Source organism: Microcaecilia unicolor, chromosome 2, assembly GCF_901765095.1.
Source record: "Microcaecilia unicolor chromosome 2, aMicUni1.1, whole genome shotgun sequence".
NCBI lineage: Eukaryota > Metazoa > Chordata > Amphibia > Gymnophiona > Siphonopidae > Microcaecilia > Microcaecilia unicolor.
Window position 1 is genome coordinate 93,934,675 of NC_044032.1, and position 14,953 is coordinate 93,949,627.

At 43.4% G+C, this 14,953-nt stretch overlaps 1 protein-coding gene across 2 annotated transcripts in view; it reads right to left on the reverse strand.

The window, feature by feature from the left end:
• The window catches only part of DHX29 (DExH-box helicase 29), a 250,263-nt gene that overhangs the window by 112,410 nt on the left and 122,900 nt on the right, over window positions 1-14,953 (reverse strand). For both annotated transcript variants that reach the window (XM_030193127.1, XM_030193126.1), the window contains exon 16: window positions 10,660-10,780. In XM_030193127.1, the coding sequence (XP_030048987.1) occupies window positions 10,660-10,780 (121 nt within the window). The remainder of the gene's footprint in view (window positions 1-10,659; window positions 10,781-14,953) is intronic.

Below are 14,953 nucleotides of genomic sequence, written 5' to 3' on the forward strand. Positions count from 1 at the left end.
CCCTTGTAAGCCGCATTGAGCCTGCCATGAGTGGGAAAGTGCGGGGTACAAATGTAACAAAAAAAATATTTATAGTGTACATCCATTTACGGCTTTTCCCCCAACAAAATACCTCACTTCCTTTTGCAAGGGAAACATCCAGAGGCTAACAAGAAACAGGATCTTGTTCAGTGGGCTGGTAAGGTAAAGGAGCACTGTAAAAATTGTTCTTGTTAGTCAAATTGTATTGTTATGTATAACATGAACTCACAAAAAATGCACAATTATGCAGTTAAATGAATTTCCTTCAACAACGCACCTTGCTGTTGGAATGAACAGCATATCTCCTTTAAATGTGTTACAGAGTTTTGAAGTGGAAAGGAATAACTTTCTGTAAGAAAATGTGTGTTCTTCGATTTGCTAGGGACTACAGAGCTTCTTTCAGTTGCAGCAACCCTCTCAGTTAGAAGCATGCACAGATAGTACAGCAAATCAATGGCTCCAGAATATTGTATTTTAACAGCTCTAAAGTGAGAATCACACAAAAACAAGTTATAACTCTTATGCTGAGAATTTGCAGTGACCTAAGTGCTTTGAAAATATGCCTCATACTAACATAGTATGTGACGGCAGATAAATTCTTGAACGGTCCATCCAGTTTGCCCAATAGTCATACTCATTATCAACTCATGATTAAATCAACAATGAACATGATATTATATACTTGATCATGGTCTTTCTTTGGTGTTTCTGAGGCATAGAACGTAGAAGTCCGCCTGGCTTTGTCCTTATGTTCCAACTATTGCAGTTGCTGTCAAAGCTCACTCCAGCCTATCTGAATCACTCTTGTCATTTGCGGGACCCAGACTGTAAAAGTCTGCCCAGCACTGTTCTCGGTTCTGGCTACTGAAGTTGCCATTGAAGCCCTTTCCAGTCCATCCTAAACAGGATTACCATATATAGAACACAGACCTAAATCTGTCCAGCACCGGCCTTAGTTCTTCACAGTTCGCCATCCAAGTATCACTCACGCATTCACACACATGCAGCCATTTAAGATGTTATTTTTCGTAGCGTGGCTCCCATTGCCGCTCATACGAGACCTTATCTCGGGAATACGGGGTCCGATGGGGGTGATCCTGGAGGAGTGGGTTCGATGTAGAGCGGCATGGTTCCCTGGGCGTAAATATCATGTGATGACCCCTATCATTTTTGCAACCGACTTCACTCCAGGTCGGACAGATGGGGTATATAGACATTGGTCTGCAGCCTCGTTGCGCTTGCTGGGCCAAATATGGGAAGATGGGAAGTGCCATTCATTTCACACCCTTCAGGAGGAATTTGGGTTAGGGGACAAAGATTACTTCTCGTACATGCAGATTAGAGACTTTATACAGAGAAAAGCGAGAGAGGACTTAGCCCTTGCAGACACAGAGCTTGAGTTAGCCATGAGATCAGGGGAAGGCAAAGGGGGGATATCCCGCATTTACAGAGCTATGTTACATAAGACCCAACCACTGGGCAAATACATTAAGAAATGGGAGACGACACTGGGTGCCACATATGACCCACTGATCTGGAAAAGAATATTTAAACGTTTATTGGCATTTTCAGTAGCTACTCCTTTATTGGAAAATGGGTATAAGATGTTGTATCAATGGTATATGACCCCGAGCCGACTTTCCCGCATTTTTAAAAATGGATCGGCACTCTGCTGGCGTAGGTGCGGGGCAGAAGGTACATTTTGGCATATCTGGTGGGAATGCCCAATGATACAGCAGTTCTGGCAGGACTTACAGTCCAGACTGCAGAGCGGGATGGGGCTGGTGATAAAGTTGGATGTTGACATATGTTTGTTAAATTTAGTTGCAAAAGAGAGTAAAGGCTCCTGCTCAGCAATTTTACGATACATTGTTACAGCAGCCAGGACTTTAATTGCATAGTATTGGAAACAACAAACACTTCCCACTGTGGACCAAGTACTTACTAAGGTGGACTATTGCTGTATGATGGATAAATTGACTGCCATGCGAAGAGGAGGAATGATGAGATTTATTAAAACCTGGTCCACTTATGTAGAGTGGCGAGGGCTTACAGGATGAGGAGTATATTTGGTGACTCTTGTGGCAAAACAATGTGTAACCTTTTGATGATGTGTTCCTGAGAGGGATGGGAGGGGGGAGTTTAGGGGGGCTTTTTGTTTTTTCTTGTTGGTACTGCAAAATGTATGGCATATATTGTCAATATGCGTTAATGTATGCTCTGAAAATTGTTAACTCTAATAAAAAGATAAATAAAATAAAAAAAAGATGTTATTTTTCACATCATCCATTTTCAAAATAGAGATATTCTGCGTTCATCTCACATATACCGACGTTTTGTGACATGTGAAGAGGCTGTTTCCTATTAGTCTTCTTATTGCTGCTCATAGCCTAGGCAAGCTTTCACTCATTCATCTGCATTTAGCTCACACCTTTTTCAGTAGTAGCTCAAGGTGAGTTACATTTGGGTATTTCCCTGTCCCTGGTGGGCTTACAGTCTAATTTTGTACCTAACACAATGGAAGGTTAATTGACTTGCCCAAGATAATAAGGAGCAGCAGAGGGATTTGAAATGGCCTCCCGGGGTTGTCAGACCAGTACTCCAGCCACAAGGCTACTCCACTCCACATGGAAAGAGTAACCACATGAAGGGCTATAACAGGGCACCCACATTTATGAGCCACTTGAGTGTGTAAGCACATACAATACTATTACTTTTGCAGGTAAGTGTACACTTAAGAGCATAAGCAACAACAAAACACTTAAGTTCCCAGGTGCTGTTATACAATAGGCTCACACTGCACAGTAAGTGCCTAAGTGAAGGCGCCCAGTTATAGAATTGCCCCCCTAGTGGTTGGAGTAGCAGGCTGCACAACACGAAGACTAGGATTCAAACTCACATCTCCCACTGCCCAGTTACCAACTTAAATGGTAAGCACCCTTAGGATGGGAAATGCCTGCTGTACTAAATGTAACTTGCTCTCAGCTCAGTTTTGGAAAGGCAAGTAATTAAATTTAAAATCCAAATCCATGCTGTGGTGGAACAGGGGACTTCCATGCTTGGTGATTTGTATTGCCGCTCTACGACACTTTTATCTCCTTCAGCGTATTTCCCTTGGTGGGCCAGCAGGTGGTATCTGACCTCCGCACTATCTCTGGCAGAGGTCTGTTTTCTTTGTAGCTACATCCTCATAAGGAAACAAAACAAAAAAAAAACACCACCTCTGAGGTGGAAAAGTAACCTGCAGTGCCATTGGTCAAACACCCTTAGTGCTAATGCTGTGTGCCCTGATTGGCTTTGAAGCCAAAGACCTAGGCCAGAATGTGTTAGAATGTCTCAGTCTCAGTTGAGAGTCTGGAGGAGTAGACCTCTGCGCCGAGGCCCTGTTCAATTCCTGTGAGCAGTTTCTTTCCTTGATCTCCCCAGGCAGTACTTAGGTAGTAAAAAGTGTTCAGTTAGGAAGAGGAAGTGACGTCACCGACAAAGATGGAGGCATAAACGGTTAGCTCCAGCTCACCGCAATAAAAATAGCGTGAGTTCTCCCGCGGAGCGTGTCCTCCCGGTGCGATTTTGATCCGAGACACATTCGGAATCGGTGGCGCTCCGGGAAACGATAAATATGCAGCCGGAACTTAGCCAATACGGCTTTAAAAGCGGAAAGACGGCTAACCGCATGGCGGGCCTGGAAACTCAACCCGAACAGGCTGGCAAACGCCTAGATGGAGATTTGCAGCAGAGCCCCTGTCTCTTTGGAGAAGACCCAGATCAAACAGCAGCGGACCCGCTCGGGGAGCTAAAAGAATGGTTATTAGAAATTCGAGCAGATGTAAAGGCGGTTTGAGCGGAGCTGGAAACGTTAGGCTCCGACCTCCGCGGTGAGATCAGAGAGCTGGGGAATCGGATGGAAGAGATGGAGTCCCGGGTGGAGGAGCACGCAGAGGAACTTGGATCGCTAGACCGTGCGCTTGTGGAAGTCCGAACGGACCAGCAACAGCTGACTGACAAAATGGAAGACTTAGAAAACAGAAGTCGGAGGCAGAATTTGCGATTCCGGGGTGTGCCCGAAACCCCGAAATATTCGGACAGTGAGGCAGTAGTGCAACAGGTGGTGTGTGCTATACTGAAAGAGACGGGCAGCCCAGTGGAAGCATCTGCAGTAGTGATCCAGCGCGCTCATAGAACGCTGGGCCCAGCCCGGAATAATCTACCTAAAGACATTATAGCATGCTTTCAGGATTACAAATTAAAAGAGAAAGTGTTCCAGGCGGCCAGAAGTCTACAAAGTGTTAAATGGGACACACACCAGGTGGAAATTTATCAGGACCTGGCATTGGCCACTTTAAAACGACGTGCGGAGCTGAAGCCCATAACAAAAAAGCTGCAGGAGATGGGAATTCGTTACCGCTGGAAACATCCCTTTGCACTAGCATTCTACAAGGAAGGCCGCATGCACCAAGCAAGATCCCTGGCGGAAGCTAGAATACTTCTTCCAGAAATACAACATGAGCCTCCGCCGGAAACTCCGGGGAAAACAAGGCGTGATAGAGCCTCAGCATCCCACTCGAAATGGCAGCGAGTAGACAAGGGACAGAAGAGATTGCAACGCCAGCAGTCGGCTGGCCACCTTACATGACTGTGGGTAAGGGGGGCACAAATGCTGTGTTAATATGTGTGGGGTCTTGACCCAATGAAAATTCAGAATGTAAAGCTCGTAAGAGTAATTTGGTTCCGGTTGGTAAAAAGTTTTTGTTGACAGATAGCGGGAGAACAGTTGTTAGGTTGTTTAGTAGCATTAAGAGGGTGAGTGAAGAGGTGAGGTACTTCCTCTAAGAGATACTCTTTCATATATGAGAGAGGATCTACATGAACATTGGGGGAGGGGGGTGACAGGGAGGGAGGGACAGGGTGAGGGAGGGAGGAGGGGGAGAAGATGGAAGAGGGGAACGATACAAGGAAAGGACAAGGTGGGAGAAGATACTTGGGCTGGCTCGGGGTGCCCGTGGGAAGTGATAAAATGCAAGATATAACACTAGCGATCCTGAATGTCAGAGGCCTAAATGTGCCAATGAAACGACAACTCCTATTTCGGGAGTTGATCCATTTAAAAATAGATATAGCCCTGATTCAGGAGACTCACTTAAAAAAACAACATGAGAGGCTCTGTAGGCATCGCCAATATCCACATGTGTTCTTTGCATCGAACAAATCAGGCACCAAGAGTAGGGGGGTTATGATAGCACTTAACGACTCCCAGCCATGGCAGATTAAAAAGATCAGTAGAGACAAGGAAGGTCGATACATCTTATTAGTTATTCAGCTGGGAACACGGACTTACACCATAGTTAATATCTATGCGCCCAATACAGATCATGGGGACTTTTTTCACCGACTAGATCAAATACTATTAGCACAGGGGGAAGGAATTATACTAGTGGGAGGAGATTTTAATGTTACTCCTAATCCTCATTTGGATAACTCCTCTACATCAATTCAATATGCCAAGCAGGGACGGGAGCTACTTCACACATTTATAGCTAGGTGGCAGTTGAATGATCTGTGGAGGCAGGCCAACCCAACACAAAGAGATTACACATGCTTTTCCCAAGTGCATAACTCCTCCTCTCGTATCGATTTTTGGCTGGGAGATGCGGTAGCGATGGGCAGGGTTAAAGATCAACACATAGAGCCACGAACTTGGTCAGATCATAGCCCAGTCACCCTCGTTTTGCAAGGGCAGGAGGGAAAGAGAGAGGCCCCACAGTGGCGCTTGGATGATGCATTGCTGGCTGAGGTGACCCATGTACTCCAACTTGAGAAAATAATCAAAGAATATATCCAATTTAACGATAATGGGGAAGTGACTCCAGGGGTGCTTTGGGACAGCTTTAAGGCGGTGATGAGAGGCCAATTTATTGCCTTGAAAGCACATGTGAGACGGGAAAGATTCCAAGTGGAAGAATCAAGGCGCAATCAATTGGCGCAGGTGGAGAGATTAATCAGTAGACAGGGTAAGGGAGGTCCAGCGCGAACTCTGTTAGACCAAGCGCATAAATTAAGGCAGGAGATTAGAGAGCTTCAACTGGCGGATTTAACTGAGCAACTGCAAAAGGTGCGTCAGACTCATTTTGAATTTGGCAATAAGGCCAGTAAGATACTGGCGCATAAATTAAAACTGCAAGCAAAAAGAGCTCATGTAACCCAGTTGAGGAATGATAAGGGGGAACACATAACAGATTCTCAGGCCATACAAGAAACCTTTAAAGGCTTTTATGAAAAACTCTATACTCCAGATATTAGTCCAGAGGAAGTGGAGATAGAGGCCTTCTTGGATAGGAATATACTCCCCACACTTACGGAGAATGCTAAACTTAAACTTTCTAGACCGTTTGAGTTAGTAGAAGTCCTACAGGCAATAAAAGACTTAGCACCCAGTAAGGCACCTGGACCTGATGGATTTACGAATAAGTTCTATAAAACTTTTGGATCCCTGGTGGCTCCCCTGCTGTTAAGGGTGTTTAATGATCTGGGGGAACAAAGATCTCTTCCGGACACTTGGCATCAGGCGAATATCATAGTTATCCCCAAACCAGGCAAGGATCCACAGATGTGCGGCTCTTATAGGCCAATCTCTCTTTTGGGGGTGGACTATAAGATCTTTACTGCAATTCTAGCATCCCGTCTCCAGCAATATCTACCACAATTAGTTCATGAAGATCAAGCGGGGTTCGTGCGGGCTCGACAAACATTTGATAATATTCGCAGAGCGCTTCACCTTATTCAAAATGCACAAATAAGGCAACAACCATTATGTATCCTTTCTCTAGACGCAGAAAAGGCGTTTGACAGGGTGCATTGGCCATTCTTGTTTGCAACCCTGAAGAGGGTAGGTATCCCGGAGGGGTTTATGCATTGGATACATCTATTATATCGAGCGCCCATGGCCTCGGTGAGGGTTAATGGGAGCCAGTCCACACCGTTTTTGCTAAAGAGAGGGACGCGACAGGGATGTGCCTTATCGCCACTCCTATTCGCATTGGTCGTGGAGCCCTTGGCGGCTTACATTAGATCACATCCTGACATACACGGGTTGAGAATGGGAACCATTGAAACACGGGTGCTATTATTTGCGGATGATATTCTCCTTACGTTAACAGACCCTGGTACGTCATTCCCAATTATAGGGGCGGCACTGCGGGACTTTGGATGGGTGGCCGGATTTAAGGTCAATATGGAGAAATCTGAGGTGCTGAATATCTCCATACCAATGAATCAAGTGGCACGATTACGGGCCACTTTTCCCTTTAAATGGGCCTCCAGAAGTATTAAATACTTAGGGGTGAATATCACAAAGAGATTTGAGGACCTATATGCGGCCAATTTCCCTGCAAAAGTACGGGAATTATTTTTAGAAATGGAGAGATGGGAGGGCTTAACAATTTCGTGGATGGGTAGGATAAATGCGATTAAAATGATCTTATTGCCGAAGATGCTATACCTGTTTATGGCGCTTCCCATTTCTATACCTGACAAGTTTCTTAAGGGGTTGCAACGTAGAGTATTCTCCTTCATTTGGAAAAGAAAACCACCACGGGTGCGAAGGTCGGTGATGCATCAGCCAAGGGTACATGGGGGTATGGGAGTGCCCTCGTTCCTGCTCTATTACCAGGCGGCTCACCTTCGCATACTAGCAGAGTGGATGCAGAGTAATGGGAAGGCTTGGAAGGCTATGGAGCAGACTTGGTGTGTCTCGCACCCCTTGCGAGTTATCCCTTGGCTATCTGACCGAGAGATCAAAGACATAATAAAAACAGACATACCACCGATTATTAGAGGGCCGCTCATAACTTGGAGTAATGTACGCAATAGATTTTTTCGAGGACGCATATATTTTTTGCACACCGCAATACGCCATGCACCAGGATTCATACCGGGATCTTTGGATTCACGATACAGAAGCTGGGAGCGGAGTGGCTTGAGGGAGTTGGGGCAGCTGTGGGAGGAGGGGGAAATATTAACATTTACAGACATACAAGAGGAATACGGGATCCCAATGTCTAATGCATTTCAATATAGCCAACTAAGGGATTACATTATGAGGAGAGCAAAGGAAGAGTTGAGTCTGGAGGAAACACAATTAGAGAAGGCTATGGCCGGAGGGGGGGGCAGAGGGGGAATCTCCAGACTATATAAAGCACTCTTATTGCAAACACAGCCAATTCTACATTATACATATAAGTGGGAGAAAATACTGGGGACCTCTTATGAATATCCAGTGTGGGAAAAAGTGTTTGTTTCGTTGCTTAAGGTGTCAATTTCTAATGCTCTTGTAGAAAATGGTTATAAAATATTGTATGGTTGGTACTATACACCACAGAGACTAGCTAGAATGTTTAAAGGGAGGTCAGCTCTCTGTTGGCGTCAATGTGAAATGATAGGAGATATGGCTCATATATGGTGGGCCTGCCCTCACGCTCAGCAGTACTGGACAAGAGTGGTGAGGTTGATTGTAAGTATAACGAAATCAAACTTTCCTATGACTATGGACTTTTGCTTGTTGCATATGCGACCCCAGGGGTCCAGAAAATATACATACCAACTGGCCACTCAGATATTGGTGGCTGGCAGATTGGTGCTAGCAGCGGCATGGAAACAACAAACTCTACCAGGACTTAAGACTATTATAAGGAAATTGGACTATATTTGCTTGATGTCTAAGTTGACGGCGATGCGACAGGGTCGCCTGGTAACATATCATCGAATATGGGACCCATATACTGAATGGTTGGCGCAGCCGGACCCTGCCTTGCCAGTTAATTAATAGGAAGGGGGGGAGGGAGGGTGGGGGAGGGGGCATGGGATGAATAGGGGGGATTATAGAATATTAGGAACAAAACAAAATTTATGTTGATATTGAAGAGTGAAATGGAGACACTGTTTGTTCATAAGTTTTTTATGTGCGATTTGTGTATGTTCAATAAATATAAATAAACATGAAAAAAAATGGAAAAAAAAAAGTGTTCAGTTAGAATTAACACCACATCCTTGTTATTTTACCTGTTCCTGTTTACAACCTTTACTATTCACTGTTCTAGTTTTTTTTTTTTTAATAATAAACCTATTAGTTTGTTAACTCTGTTGTTCTGATTAAGGCCCCAATGCACAAAGGCCCATGGGATTGTGGCCTCAGTGCCCCTAGAACTCCCTGGGGAATAACTGGTGGGTGAGAACTCATCCAGAGGAAAGCGGGACCCAACATAAGCGCCACTGTAACTTAATAAAACAGAACCAGTCCCATTAATACACAAATGCCCACACACGTTTATAATTGCTCTGAAGCTAGTGTAAATGTGTGTATGTATTCTATGCATGTTCTTGTGTCTTTTATAAAATGCACACATTGCAACTATACTGCAGGTCTGGGAATATCCACATGTGGCGAGCATATAAATGCACATTGTCCTGTTGCCATGTGTACTTCTACATGCATACACACTGCACAATTTTATGAAGGGCTTTTTCATGTGAAAAACTGTGTAAAAGCACCCCCAGGGATATATCTTCAAAACAGACACTCCTCTCACCAGCAACAAGTATTTTACAGTATCAACAGAATTTCTCCAATTTCTGTTTCCTTTCTCAGCAGACAGCTACAATGATTCTTAGTCAATTTTGACGTTTACAGACTATTAATTTACACCTAAATATTCTGAATGCAAAGCCCAATAACTGTGCACACTTATATGGTTCCTCTAGCTTTGTGCAGTGCAATTTTATCACCCAGAATACTTCCTTGAGTACTAGAGACTAAGAAGCTTACAAAGGTTGTGCTCCTCTCTCAAGCTCACTGCTCTTTAAAGGATTACTTTTAGTCAAATGAAGTGTCAACATATTATCGAATACCCAAAAAAGATAAAATGGTTTCTGAGACCTGCTCCTGATCAGCCAAAAAACAAGCAGAAAATGACAGCAGATAAAGACCATACAGCCTATCCAGTCTGCCCAGCCATACCAACTACTAAGCTCTACAATCCCTTCCTCACCCTCTGGGATCTTCTGTGCCTATCTCATGCTTTCTTGAATTCAGATAAAGTCCTTGTCTTCACCATTTCCACTGAGGGACCGTTCCATACAACCACCTTTCCATAAAAAAGTATTTCCATAGATTACTCTCCTGAGTCTTTCTCTTTTCACCTTTATCCGATGCTCTTCATTCCAGGGCTTCCTTTCAATTGAAAGAGGCTTGCTTACTGTGCATTTATTTCACAGGGGTATTTAGATGTCTCTATCATATCTCCCCTTCTTACTACTTTTTCCATATTGAGATCTTTACAGCTGACCCCATATGCTTTATCATGAGGACCACTGTCCATTTTAGTAACTGTCCTCTGTACCGACTCCACCCTATTTATAACTTTTAGAAGATACGGACCTCCAGAACTGACCACAGACTTTATGCAGAGGTATTATCACCTCCTTTTTCCTACTGGTCATTCCTCTCCCTAGGCACCCAAGTATCCTTCTGGCTTTTGCCCTTGCCTTTTCTGTTTGCCCATCTTAAGATCATCAGATACAATCATCCCTGAGCCCCCACTCCTCTTTCATGCACAGAAATACTTCACCCCCTATACTTGTACTTGCCTTTTTTTAGAGTAAAACCTCTTGTCAGAAGATAAGAGATCATATAATTGCTGGATGTCAGCAAGTCCTGGCAAGAAAATCAGTACAGCTCCTTCTACATTCCTGTACTGCGGACTAACATCTGTAAGATTAAAATAGAAAATTATACAAAGGTCAGATTCAAGTTTTGAAAAAAAGACATTCAGGCATTAAAGAAAAATCGCAATACATTTGACAGACATTTGGAATTTATGTTTCCTTAGCATCTTTAAAAGATTAGTTCATACTTGTGGGTTGTGCCCATCTACAACAGGTGGATATAGAGAGCAAATTAGAACTTTGCCACATCAAGGAGGTTTAATAAGACAGGAGGTAGCATGACATCACAAGGCTGACACCAGTTTCCCCCAGCAGCTGACATCTTGGTACTTCCAAAACCAACTATCAGCTGCTGTATCCACATTGTCATTTTATGTCAGTTATATTGAGAAACATGCCAACTTGTACAGCATACAGATGTACACACAGGAACTATCACAACGGAATAACTTTTCATTGGTTAGAGTAGTAATTAATTCTAAATCGTAATCAGTGTGCCATTTCGAAAGGGCTGGTTATGGGGACACCCTAACACGTGTTGTATTGGTGCCGAGACCTTTTCACCTAGTAAAGGGCCACCAAATCAGAAATCATGTTATGAGAATCAGGTGTTCAACAATGAGTTTTTACTTTTAAGTACAAAGGTTTTTTAAAACCTCAATTATGTTGAAACTTGGGAACATTTAAAATCTTTTTTTTCTTGTGTCTAGATCAAAAGAGAAAGATGGTATGTGGGAACTTGTTCCTTTTGTTTTGTGGAATGCAGTGGTATATTAAAAAAAAACACACTTGAGTTTTAAAAAAAATATTACTACTATTTAAGAGAGGTACTGAATAATGAGGGAAGAGCTTCCTTCAAACAGAAGTTCTGTCCAGTGTCAGTTATATTTAGAAACATGCCAGTTTGTGCAGCATACAGATGTACACAGAGGAACTATCACAACAGAATAATCTTTCATCATAAATTGCAATCATTGTGTCATTTCAAGGGGCTGGTTAAAGGGCCACCCCAGCAGACATTGTATTTGGCAAGCCCCATGATAGCTTCCTAAGATGATGCAGAACTGTGGTCTCATTTCAAACCCTTGTGCTGTTTTTGTCCAGATGAGCAGATGCTGTGGAACTTCAACTGAATTTTTGCTGCCCAACTGTACACATAACTAGCTGCATTTCATATCTATTACTACTACTACTTAGCAATACATATAAAACCAAGTAGTAAAAGTCAAGTGAAGTTTCCTGGAACACATCTGTACACTTCTGAACAAAAGCAAGAGGCAGGCAAGAAATGTAGCTAAATGCAGTTATATGTAATACACTGAATCATCCACTAATCAACTTATATTAAACATTCTGATAACAGGGCTATAATTTCATAAACTAAACACAACTGCTTATCTACTTAGTTTCTCAGCTCAACCAAAACACAAAAGATGCAAAGTTATCACTGACTTATAACAGGTTTGTAGGGGACCTCAAGAGGTTAGCTAGCCCAACAATTCCCAACTGCCCCTCAAATACCCTAAAACCAATGAGTTTTAAGAATATGCACAATGAATATGCATGAGATAAATATGCATTTGATGACAGCATTTACTCAGTAATTACCCAAATCTGAACACAATTATAATGTTAATTATACGACCCTGCCTGCCTCTGATGGATGTTAAGCTAACCCATTCATACAATATCAGTTCACAATTTGGTACATTCATACGATATCAGTTCACAATTTGGTAATTGTCACATGTTCTTTGCTTAGGTTTGAACAATTTGGTATAAACTGTGTTGTTCCTGACTTTCCTTGTTTTGGACTGCTTTGGGTCCTATTGATCTGTACATCTGCTGTCTATAAATTTGGAAGATGGAAGAGGAAATAAAAATTAAGTTTTGAATGTACTCTGTAGAAGTTGTTGTTTACTTTTGCAATGTCTGTAAGGATGCCTGTTATGATGTGTGCATGTGATAATGTTTGAATAACTGTCTATACTTATGGCTATGAATTCTGATCCTATGGCATAATTAAAGGACAGATTTTTAAATGCCAGTTGGGTATATATGTAGGGGCATAATCGAACGCGAACGCCCATCTCCATAGGCGACTATCTCCGAGGATGGGTACGCGAAGGGGCGGGACAGACCGTATTTTCGAAAAAGATGGGTGTCCATCTTTTGTTTCGATAATACGGTTAGTGCCGGGCAAATGCATCGGATTTGGGCGGATTTGAGCTGGGTGGTTTCGGTTTTCAGCGATAATGGAAACCAAAGGCGCCCAGCTCAAAAACGAACACATCCAAGGCATTTGGTTGTGGGAGGGGCCAGGATTCGTAGTGCACTGGTCCCCCTCACATGCCAGGACACCAACTGGGCACCCCAGGGGGCACTTGTAAAAAGTAAAATTAAAAATTAAAATACCTCCCAAGTCCATAGCTCCCTTACCTTGGGTGCTGAGCCCCCCAAATTCCCCTCCCCCCAATTCTACACCATTACCATAGCAACTTATGGGTGGGCAGTGGGTTTGGGGGGGGGGGGGTTGGAGAGCTCCCATTTACCAGCACAAGTGTAACAGGTGGGGGGGATGGGCCTGAGTCCACCTGCCTGAAGTCCACTGCACCCACTAACAACTGCTCCAGGGACCTGCATACTGCTGTGATGGAGCTGGGTATGACATTTGAGGCTGGCATACAGGTTGGAAAAAAAAAAAGGTTTTAAAGTTCTTTTTTTTGGTGGGAGGGGGTTAGTGACCACTGGGGGAGTCAGGGGAGGTCATCCCCGATTCCCTCGGGTGGTCATCTGGGCAGTTGGTGCGCTTTTTGTGGACTTGTTCGTGAAAAAACGGCCAAATTCTCGTTTCTGCCGCCCTTCTTTTTGCCTAGCGCTCCCATCTCTCCTCGGCCGATAAACACACCTCCGACATGCCCCCGTCAACTTTGTTCATTCCCGCGACAGACTGCAGTTGGAGGTGCCCAAAATCGGCTTTCGATTATACCAATTTGGGCGCCCACGGGAAAAAGGCACCCATCTCCCGATTTGGGTCGAAATATGGGCGTCTTTCTCTTTTGAAAATAAGCCTGATGGTAATCTCAACTGTGTTAAATGTTTCTGACATATCCATCAACTTGCTCCCATGAGGTTACTGAATTCTATTATTCTGTCTCACTGTATTTTCAAATGTAAGCCACACTGAACCAGTTTGCTTGGGATAACAAGGGATATAAATATCAAAATTTAAAAATATACCTTTTACCCTCCACCTTTTAAGGCACTGCCTATCCAACTGGAACAGCTTTAGACTTTTTATCAATGCACCATACATAGGCAGGCATAAGCGTTTGCTATTGTTTTTATGTAGAAATATCTTTATGGGCCTCATAAGCAAAAATAAAGGCATGTAGCACAGCACTGAACTCTACAATACAGCATTGCAAATAAAGCAAGCTCCTGAGCAATGTTAAAATCATTTTGAATACAATCCTCCCCCCCTCCACAGACCCCTAGAAAACTACCCAACCCCCTACAAATATCCTCCCTGATCCCCTCCTAATAGAAAGAATGCAAAACAATATAAAACTTCACAAGTTTGCTATTGTTTTGGATGACTCAATATGACGGCAAGCTCAACCTACTGGCTTCAGCCCAGTACAAAGACTAGGGGACACTCAATGAAGTTAAATGGAAATACTTTTAAAACAAAAAGGAGGAAATATTTTTTCACTCAATGAATAGTTAAGCCTGGAACTCCTTACCAGAGGATGTAGTAACAGCGGTTAGCGTATCTGGGTTTAAAAAAGGTTTGAACAAGTTCCTGGAGGAAAAGTCCATAGTCTGTTATTGAGACAGACATGGGAAGCCACTGCTTGTCCTGGCATCGGTAGAATGGAATGTTGCTACTATTTGAGTTTTGGATTGGTCACTGTTGGAAGCAGGATACTGGGCTAGATGGACCATTGATCTAACCCAGTATGGCAATTCTTATGTTCTTATAATTGGCCAGATAGGCTCATGCCATCTCTTGTCTTATTCAACCTCCTTGTGCCACATAAGACAGCTGTGCACTAGGTTCCACTCAGTATCTTTATCTCCAGCAGGTTGTAGAACCTCACTGTGCAGCTCTGTCTCAGGCTGCTGTGGTGGGCTCCTGAGGTTTTAGTTGAGCTTCTGGGGCAAAGGTTTTATTATATTGGCCTTTTGGGTGTAAACCTGGTGGTACCAGGTC